Below are 9,954 nucleotides of genomic sequence, written 5' to 3'. Positions count from 1 at the left end.
AAGGTTCAGAAGGAGGGACAAAATAGGGTCACTGAACAGTTAACTGTCTCATTCCCAAACGAGACATATCTTCAACCCAAAGTGGTTTTAATCAACACCACGTTCCCTATTTAAAGAAAAACCCCAAACTTGGTAACACAGACCAAAGGACAGTATGCAACAGATGCTGCCTGTCAGCATTGTGGGAACAATGGCAAACCTCATCCCCATGCAATTCTGAACCAACGCTGCTAGTGTTGAGTAGTTCAGAACAATGCTGGTAGCTTCTTACTTTCTGGGATGCTGACCCTATGCTTGCTGATCATTCTGCAATTTTTATTTCCTTTCAGATTTTAATAGATTATTTGCACAAACACACCATGTTCCCTGATAGTTTAGCAAGCACCAGTTCGGGGAAAGCCCTGTCCTCCCTGCTCAGAGCTGGTTTTTACTGTTTCTTCCCCTCTAGGACTGCTGAAGCTGTAGAAGTTCAAGAAAGATGCCAGTTCCGCATTCCATTTGAAAATTATTTTAATACTATAAAACTCATTTGTTCACATATTTTGTACAAAAGATGAGTTGTTTTCTCTTAATTACAGGAGAATCATTTCAACCTTGAGATTTCAGCTAAGTAGGTCCAAAACAAAACAAGACTGGGTTCTACTGGTTCTGGAGGGTCCCAATAGAGCTCACCCAAGGTCTCTTTCCAGTTTGGCTCTCATGGTTATGGACCACCTTGATGGAAAATACCCCACATCATTGACTCTTCGGAGGCTTGTAGTGAATTCGGCAACGTTCGTTAAATACCTGAGACACCAAAACAGAAGAGCAAAAGCAAATCAGCCCTCACCCAGGAGACGAGCAGAACTTCAGAGCTAGTTCAGGCAACTACCTCTTCACGTAGCACCCATCTCAAGCTGCCCAGCCCTGCTGTACCAATCAATGGTACTTACCAAGGCATTTGTCTCCATTCACCTTCTCTCCTGGCTTTAGTGAATCCAAAGTTTGCAGCCTGATGCTGGGGGACTGCACAGCACTAAAAGTGTTCTCCCTCAGATAAGGCAGGCTCATAATCCTGGTAGTCTGTTACCATCAAAGATGCTGATGGCTTTTTTTTTTTTTTTAAAGAGAGAGGCAAATGAGCAGTGGAAGGCTCCTGACTGGCTGTGTTCTGTTAAGTTCACTCTAGCATTCAAATCTGGACACTGCATTCTTCTCTTTCCTAAGCAAACGCATTTTATGTTGTCGTGACAGCTAAGGAGAGGTGCAAGGGCTCTTGGGAAGCCATGTTCACACTTTTAGTTATCTGAGTGCAGGTGCTGATGCTGCCAGCACTCCTCTGCAAAGGGCACACTGCTCTCGTCTCACTCACCTCTGGCACCTTCTCTGGGTAAAATTTAGCACACAGAACTACAGACTGAAGATCATGTTTATTTAGCTTGAACTGCAGGCCTTGTCAAGCAGACTGCTTACCCTAAGGAGGGCCAATAAATGTGACCATTTAAAGTAAGGCACTCTGAATCAAAAGCACAACACACAGGCCCACACCAAAGTTACAGGTGCTCTTTACAAGCCATTTAGTTATTTATCATTTTGGCTGCAACCTTTGTCCAGCGCGTGTCCTGAAGAGCGACACGAGCACCACCCAGCACCAAGCTGAGGCGCTGGCAGTTATTAGTTCCCCCACCAGCACTCCTGCAAGAGCACGTTTTGCCAAGCTGTCCAGAGACTTTTCAGATCCAAATGCCTGTGAGCTTCAGGATGTCAAATTTCATCAATTCTCCCATTGGCTTCACATGCAAAGCAAGTGGTCTTGTAATTTTGGGGAACTTATGCATCACTTTATATAAATGCGTTATTTTAAACCGTCTCTTCCTAGAATCTTCTACTTCTACAGCTGACCTCCTCATTCAGAGTTCACAATCTACGGTAACTTCAGCAAAAGTGAAGTTTGGAGCATGCGTTAGTTTTAGCATTGATTCTTAACAATTTTTGAGTCACTTTCAACTTATTTTCAAATTTAATTTACTTTAAGAAACAGACAGATATTACAAACTGCTTCATATTGTAGAAAACAAAAGTTGTGATACAGTTTCTTTCACACACACACAGACAGCCTGTCTCATTTCATTACCACATGCAATGGACACCTCTGGAAGAGTTAAGAGTATGTAAAGGTCTGAGATCAGATAAGCCATAGAAGGAAACTGTAGAAATCAAGAGTGACAAAGGGTTCCCATTCAGAAGCATTTTACTAGAAAGCAAATTGCACCATTTTTGTCCATTGTCTGTCAAAGACATTTTAAGGGCATATATGTCTTAAAGGGTACTGGAAATACACTCTAAAACACTGTAAGGGTCTCTTGCATCAAACAACATACCAGTTTGCTATCATGCAAACTTTTAAAGCATCTTTAACAGTAACTCTGCAGCCTATGGAAGGAAGATCAATTCTGCAATCTTACTAACACTGCCTTCTACTTTTAGGATCATTGACCCACAGATCTCAGCGTGTTACTCAGGCCACTTAACTCCATTGGTCTGCCTGTGGAGTGCTATTCTCATTTTTCAGACAGGAAGAACAGTGCCTGAGAAACCTTAACATCCATGTTACTGTTCAGAAGTTTGATTTTGCTGTCTTTTACATGTTAATACAAAACACTCCAATGATAAACTCCAGTGTGGAAGTGCTGTACAGAGACTAACGCAAGCGTCTTCTTTTGGAAGTCAAATTCTTGTTTTGTATCAGCCAAATAAAATTCCGCCACATGCATTTCTATAAAGCAGCATCTTTCTGTATGTCACTATCACTACAACTGCCCAGAGTAAGTGTTTGAAAATAACTTTCTACTACCTAATCAGATTTTTCCTATCAGTTTTCAGTTGGTTAGGGTTAATGTAAATACGCAAGCGTACTTTCCAACTAAACGTCTGCAACAGTAAAAAAGGGTGGAGGTCCCCACCTGCAAACCAGTGATCACTTCCATGTAAAAATTGCATTCAGTCCACAACTATGACTGGGTCTAATTCCTTTAGTGACATATTTTTACAGGCATCTGACACATTTATGCTTATATTCAGATGGACACAATAGCAGAACTGGAGATAAAACCCAGAAATACTTTTCTCTTCAAGCCCTACTTTAAATACTAACAGGCTAAGATATCCCTGCACCATGCATACCTCACTATTTATAAACTAAATGTTCTCCATCTTCTGGAGAAACTGGATATTTCTGTCATTAATAAAGCTTAATGCAGCTACAGGAAATCACTGGCATCAGTGCTAACTTTGGTGCCAGCTCTGGGCTTCAGAATGGAGATAGTATGGGGCAGGTGTTCCCTCCACTCCTTTTAAATAAAACTGACAGCAGAGTTGCCATAAAATGTTTGCCACTGGTGGCCTGCACCATGTTGTTAAGGCTGTGGTGTTGCTTAGTCATATCTGAGCTGGCTTTAAATTAATCAAGCTTCAGGGCATGAATACTCTATACTGCAGTATAGAGGCAGTATTGACAGCAAAGCATATCTGGAAAAACATGTAGATGCTCATCTGATCAGCCCGCATCGAGCTGTATTGTGGTGACTAGACCTCCAAGAGTACACAAGCTGTATTGCATTTATGCTGATGCAATCTAGGAGACTGAAATCCTAAAGTAGAGATTAAAAAGGGAGCTGCAGCTAGTACTAGCTATTTGCAAAAATCCTTTTTGCATTTAGAGGGGGAAAGAGGTTCTCTATACAGTATTTAAAACTCTGAAAAGCTACAACAAATGAGAGTAGGATGCTGGAAGTGAAATGCTGCAGTGACAGAATGCACCCACCTCAGAATTTAAGCTCGGTGTTAAGATCACTTTATAACAAGACACTGTCTGGAGCCATCAATCCAGAGGGTGATCTGCCCCCTCTGTTGACACAGGAGAGCAACAGCAAGCCTGCCCTTTGCACCAGGGAGCACCAGTCCAGGCCTGCAGAAGCTCCATCAGGAGAATGTTCAACTTCTACATCCCCACCCTCCTCTGGCCTCTGCTTGCTCAGAAGCACAATCAGTACCAAACACAGACAAATTTGAAAGACTCATCCCTCTGACATTGTTAGAAGCCCAGCAAAGCTTTTCAGACAGGCCACCACACAAAAGTCTACAAAGTCCTTAGGCAAGGCAGAGAAAGGCATCTACACAGGGAATACTCCACAGTCCTTCCCCTAAATCAGATGCTTGTATTTCCTTTGCAGCGCAACTGAAAAGGTTTGATCTCTGCACCCAGAACTGGGAAAATGACTGACCTGAAACATTTCCCCCCAGCACTGCCCTCACCTGTTTCTAATTCACCTGCCTCATAAAGCAGCGGTCCCACACTTCCAGTGCAGGACTATCTGTTGGGAGAGATGATCATCACTATTGTAAATGACTGAGTACCTTCCAGCTTCTGTCGTTTACCACTTCTTCAACATTCAGCTCCGACTGCATCAATTTCAACTGCAGAAAGTAACACACAAAGAGGTTATTGTCAAACGGGCCTCCCTGCAGCCTTCAGTATTTACTACCTTCGCGGCTTTCTAGACCACAACCCCAGTACCAGGTACGCATCCCCTCCAATGGTGCAAACTGAAGGGCATGATGCGTAACCACCCTGAAAGCCTGGCCCTTCCATTCAGCCAATACTCAGGGCAGACTGAAGCCTGCAAGGGCACGGTGAGGGCAGACTCGCAATGCAAGCCTGGCAGAAGTACCTCCTGATTACTAATGCTCCGTTCTTAAATATTGCCCATCAAAATTTGCTAACAATTAACTGGTTAACGTTAATGGCTTCACAGACAAAAATAACTACACCTAATTCAAGCACTCAGCACAGGGAATGCTCGTGCCAGGGTTAGCTCTGCAGCCTTGAGTTGCCATTCTTCCACACATACATTATTAGAGTCATATAAGGAGCTGGCAGCAAAGCTAACGCTGAACACAGGTCTCAGATTCTTGATGTAGAATTAAGATCACAGAGATCCTCTCAGCTTCCTTTGCCATCTCCTCTGTGCAACTGACCACAGATCACATATGTTCATGCTGTCTGAACCAGTTAAGATGTTACGTGATCACAGCAGGACAAATCAGGTTTACGCAGATGCAAAAGCTCTGGCAAGAGCTACCACAATATACAGTTCTTGAGCACTCACTCGACCCACAAGAAATGTAAGAATCTCTTTGTGTCACACCTATTAGAAACTCCAAGAGGTAGGTGTGACAGTTGTGTTCAGGTGACCTGCGGTAAGTTGACCCTGCCACGAGGCCCTGAAACAACAGTAGGAGATATAAGAACCATCTGCCATTTTTGCCTACATTTAGGATGTATTTTTGTTGGAGTCTTTAACACAACAGACTAAGGATCAGAGTTTATCCATTTTAAATACATGGTTCCAATTAGAGAGTTGGTGAACAGGTGCAAGCCAAGACAGCAATCCCATCAAAAACCTTCCAAGTAAGATGTCCAGACACACACAGCTACTACAGCTGTTGGATGGACTTTTACCTACTCAACAGGGCTTCAAACTGTTTGAAATAACATTCCAGCATCCACAGGGTGACAAGATGACCAGGATTAGTCTCTATAAAATAACCACTCAGAAGATCTTTAGCAGTTCAAAGAAAGGTTTTTCCTGCTGGAGGATGTGAATAGGTTTACAGTCATCTGGACTGTCACGTTAATTGCCTTTGACACCAAGCCTAAGCAAAACTACTATTTTAGCCTTTTCCTTAGAGTTGCAGACCTCAACAGCAATATAGCGTCAGTCAACATGGCTGTACAGGAGGGGTGGTTGTTATTTTTATAACATACTCCAACATTTTAACAAGCCCTACTAATTCGCTTGATAAAGCTAATAATCATTATGCTGTATATATGCTATATATTTTCAGAATTTATTTGGTTGGATGTTTTATGACACTTCATTCAAGAAACTAAGATGGTAACAAATTGATACAATAACCAAATGATGTTTTAATGTAAGTGGATTAAAAGAATTGGCTGCTAGACTGACACTACTCCAGGTTTTCTTATTCAGTTACCCAGAAGTAATAATTTTGGATGAAGTCCTCCAGTCTGTACCATTAGCAGGATGAGAAAAAACAGATCTGTATTGCAACCAAGTGAACATACATTTGAAATGCATAATGTTAAATGTATGATGTGTTCTGTCAAGATCGCTATTTGAGTTGCAGAAAAAACACAACTCTCAGAGAACAAAAAAAAAAAAGCAGGGGGACTACAATTCATGAAGTCCAACTGCCAGTTTGAGGTCATCTCATCTAAAGATTTCTGGAATGTTTCCAAATCATGGATTGCTTTTAACGTTTGATATTACCTCCAATTATTAAACATTATCGTTGTGATCCCCCTAGTGGTTTCAGTGATAGGTTTTGGGCTCAGTAACTAAACGATTTAAAGAATTGGCTCTGCAAACAAAATTTGTAGAAAATACTAAGCTACCATCTAGTTTTCCAAACTAATACGGATTGCTCCGTAAGTGAGGCTTTAAGAATAAAACCATTCACCTGCCACCTGGTTCTTTAAATCTGAGCTCATGACAGAGCACTTCTCTGAAGAGCACATGAACAAGCAGTTCACTCACTCAATGCCTGGGAAAAGTCAGATGCTTGAGTTCAAATCACCCCCTCAGGAAGCTCTTTTACTACAACTGCATCAGTATGCAACTGCTCTTTGAAACTGGAGCTACAACAGGCTCCTCTTGAAAGTACAGGGGTAAGTGGATTTTGAGGTAGTTCAGCACTGCAAAAGCAAAATTTCAAGACCCATCTCTTTAAGTCTTATAGTATTGCAGCAGGGGAAGCCGCATCCCAGATATAGGATCATATATATATATATATGACGGTGGGATGGTCTGGTTGTTATGAGAAGAACTCCCCGTTACATTGGAAACTCAAAGGCACTGGTTTAGAAACCCTGGTTAAGGCAGTCCTCACCAGAGGAAGGCTCACTAAACTGCTGAACACAACAGCCACACCTAGCCAGTGTATGCAAAAGAAGCAATAAGCAAGCCCTCTTATTTGGTATGTGCTGCAGGCATATGGTGTGGAAAAAACTGTAAAGTGAACACAAGCCATACAGAGCAGGTCTGGATGAGAAATCCATGGAACAGTTCACATCCCTGCTAATCGCCACTCCTACAGCAACACATGCAGTATCCTTTCCCCTACAAAGGGGCCCTGGAATGGGTGCAAGAACTTCAGCGGGGTTCCCTTCTCCATCTAGATCACCTCACGTGATGTATACTTTCTGTCCAGAGGCCAGAAGCTTGAGAGCGAGTTTGCACATTAAAATTCCTTATGCAAACCCAGAAGTCTCTCTCACACCATCACAGAATGGTTGGGGTTGGAAGGGACCTCTGGAGATCATCTAGTCCAACCTCCCTGCTAAAGCAGGTTCACCTAGAGCAAGTACTCAAAAAATTAATCCAAGAAATACTAAACAACAAAAAAGTTGATTAAGTGGAATTCAAGGTTGCCTGGCAGCTTCTTGTAGAGGACAGGGACTCCAATTAACACACCGAGCAAGAACGATGCTTCTCAGGGTGATGATGAAAAGGGACAGCTTTAAGGCTGCGTAACTACGTGGTGCAAGAGACACAAACAAAAGCCTTATTTCATTATCTTCTAGCGTTTGCATCTTGGCACCCATACTTGCCGTTATATATACTAGTTTTACAAGATCTCAGAAAGACAAAATGAACCTTCAGGCATTCTGAAAGGACTAAGCAAGCCCCAGGTAAGTTGTATGCTAAGTGGAGTTAGTCAGTGAAGGTTAGAGTCCACCATGGGGAGGTACACATGTTTGTCTATGGCATTTGTGTAATAGGATCTCAGAAACCGCTCCACTTGCAGGGTAGAAGCAGCTCTGTCCTGAGGGCTAGGGGAAATGGTTCTCACAAACCCAGCCAACAAGAACCTCGGAAAAGACTGCCTGAGTCAGGATCCACTTCAGGTTCTCTCCATCACACTAGTCTTTCTGTTTGGGAAAGATACCTTCTTCTTCCTCTCTAAAAAGCTCCACCACTCACCTTTGTCTGCTCTTTCCTGAGTTGCTTTAATAATGCTACGTCATCCTGGGCTTTTTCCCTCTCTTCTCTGAGAGTTTTCACTACACTGGAAGTCTGAGCGATGCAGTTTTTGATGATTCTCTCTCTGCTGGTGTGAGCATCCATCAACTAAGGTGGGGGAAAGAGAAAGTCACAACAACAAGTTCAGCAGAGAATAAAAACCTCCGCGTTACAAGTTAAAAGAAAGACTTTCTAAAGTCAAGGTATTGCTGTGCCTATAGAAATTCCTTTGACTCAATAACTGACACGTTGGAAGCAACAATGCTTGGAGCAGCAGCTTCCAACTTGATCAAAAGTCAAAGACGCCCATGAGCAGGAGTCTCACAAAGTAGTGCAAAAGCACGCTAGCCCCCATTTCTAAAAGAAAGAAGCGGGCTGGGCTTACGCCATCCACCGAAGCCTGAAGCGCACCTCAAAGGATCGGTATTACAGAACAAGTAAGTCCCTCGCACGGTTTTCAACTGGGGTAGCTGTTACACGCGCGTGGTTTAGCTGCGTGGAGAAGCCGAGCGTGCCAGTTACAGAGACATAAAGCACGATACATCGAGGCAGCGGTTTGCTTAGAAACTGAGGATGCTTTCCTGGCCACTGCACATAATGAAACATCAGGAAGTGTGCTAGAAGTCGAAGGAGCGCACACTCACAGACTGGTACAGCTCTTTACACGTCTGGCTGGCATCAATCTTCCCCGCAAAGGAAGCTGTCGGAATCGTCGTGTTTAATTCGTGGACAATTCTGTCATCGATCGTCCTCATCACCCTGAGCAACTCCTGTATTAAAAATAACATAAAATTAAAACTTTGCTTATCTCTCTCTGAGAAACGCTTACCACAAAAAAATCTGCGTAAGTCTTTTAATAGAAAATTAAGTAGATTGCTGACAAACAGCAAAAAAAAACCACCAAATGAACAACTTCTGCACGCAGGAGCATGTGCTGCAGACCAGTTTCCTTCGCAGCACTGTCCGGGGAAGGCGGGGGGCGAGAACTGGGCAGCGCCGAGTGACCAACAGCCCCGAAGCCCCCGGCCCTGCCCGCCCCTGCCCGCCCCCGCGGCCGGGCCCTGCTCGCACCGGTTCCCTCAGGAAACCCGCCCGCGCCACGGGCAGGCCGGAGAGCCGCTGGGCAAGGGCCCGTCCCCGCCCGGTAACGCTTCCAGGCGGGAAACTGGGCACAACCCGCAGCAAACCGGCAAACTTCCAGTAAAAAACACCTTTTTTTGGGGTCAGATGTTTAAAGAGGCCAGGTGCCGCCACCGCCGCCGACCCGGACTCTGCTCGCACCGCTGAAGGTACGGGAGGTATTTCACGCTCCGTTAAACAACGCGAAGGCGCCCACGGAGCTCCCTCCGCCCACGGAGGCTCCCACGCCGCGGGCTTCCCCTCCCCGGGACCCCGGGAAGGGGATCCCCCCGCCCCGTTCCCTGCCAGAGGGCACCGCGCTCCCGCCGCTGAGAGTGCGGGGAAGGCCGGACACTGCGCGCCGCCGCCGCCGCCGCCGCACCCCGACGGCCGCGGGGAGGGGTGACCTCGCCGCCCCCCTCGGGGCGCGCGCTCCACCGGGGCCGCGCGGCGTTGCCAGGAGGCGGCGAGAGCGCGCCGGGGCGGGGAGGCGGCGGGAGCGCGGATGTGTGTCCGTCACCCCCCCCTCCCCCGGGCCCCCCCCCGCCCCACGCGGGTTACCTGGAACTCGGCGAAGTCCTCGCAGCTCGCCGCTGCGCTGGGCGCCGCCATACTGGAAAGGCCCCGGGCCGCGGCGGAGGCCAATCCGGCGGGGAGGCGGGATGACGCGCGGAGCGGTGGGCGGGGCGGGGCGGGCCCTGCCTGGGGCGGCCCCTGGCGGAGCGGACCCCGGCCGGGCATCCCCGGGCGG

General features: G+C 45.9%; 1 protein-coding gene across 2 annotated transcripts; it reads right to left on the bottom strand.

The window, feature by feature from the left end:
- Positions 1-485: 485 nt before the first annotated feature.
- MIX23 (mitochondrial matrix import factor 23) lies at positions 486-9,899 on the bottom strand. 2 transcript variants are annotated; one of them, XM_068400954.1, is made up of 5 exons: positions 9,765-9,899; positions 8,729-8,854; positions 8,046-8,192; positions 4,396-4,455; positions 486-786 (listed from the first exon to the last, which is right to left on the bottom strand). In XM_068400954.1, the coding sequence occupies exons 1-5, from the start codon at positions 9,813-9,815 to the stop codon at positions 736-738; spliced, it is 435 nt and encodes a 144-aa protein (XP_068257055.1). In that variant the 5' UTR covers positions 9,816-9,899; the 3' UTR covers positions 486-735. The 2 variants fall into 2 exon arrangements, with proteins under 2 accessions (XP_068257055.1, XP_068257057.1); XM_068400956.1 differs by lacking the exon at positions 9,765-9,899 and adding an exon at positions 9,296-9,383.
- Between the last annotated feature and the right edge of the window lie 55 nt (positions 9,900-9,954).

This window comes from Nyctibius grandis, chromosome 5, assembly GCF_013368605.1.
Source record: "Nyctibius grandis isolate bNycGra1 chromosome 5, bNycGra1.pri, whole genome shotgun sequence".
Classification (NCBI taxonomy): domain Eukaryota; kingdom Metazoa; phylum Chordata; class Aves; order Nyctibiiformes; family Nyctibiidae; genus Nyctibius; species Nyctibius grandis.
This window is presented reverse-complemented; position numbering and strand designations above follow the sequence as displayed.

Coding starts and splice junctions, on each gene's coding strand:
- MIX23 (XM_068400954.1), bottom strand. CDS start 9,815: ATGGCGGCGCCCAGCGCAGCGGCGAGCTGCGAGGACTTCGCCGAGTTC. Junction 8,193..8,728: donor GTAAAGAGCTGTACCAGTCT/GTGAGTGTGCGC, acceptor CCCCCACCTTAG/TTGATGGATGCTCACACCAG. Junction 787..4,395: donor TAAACGACAGAAGCTGGAAG/GTACTCAGTCAT, acceptor TTGGTGTCTCAG/GTATTTAACGAACGTTGCCG.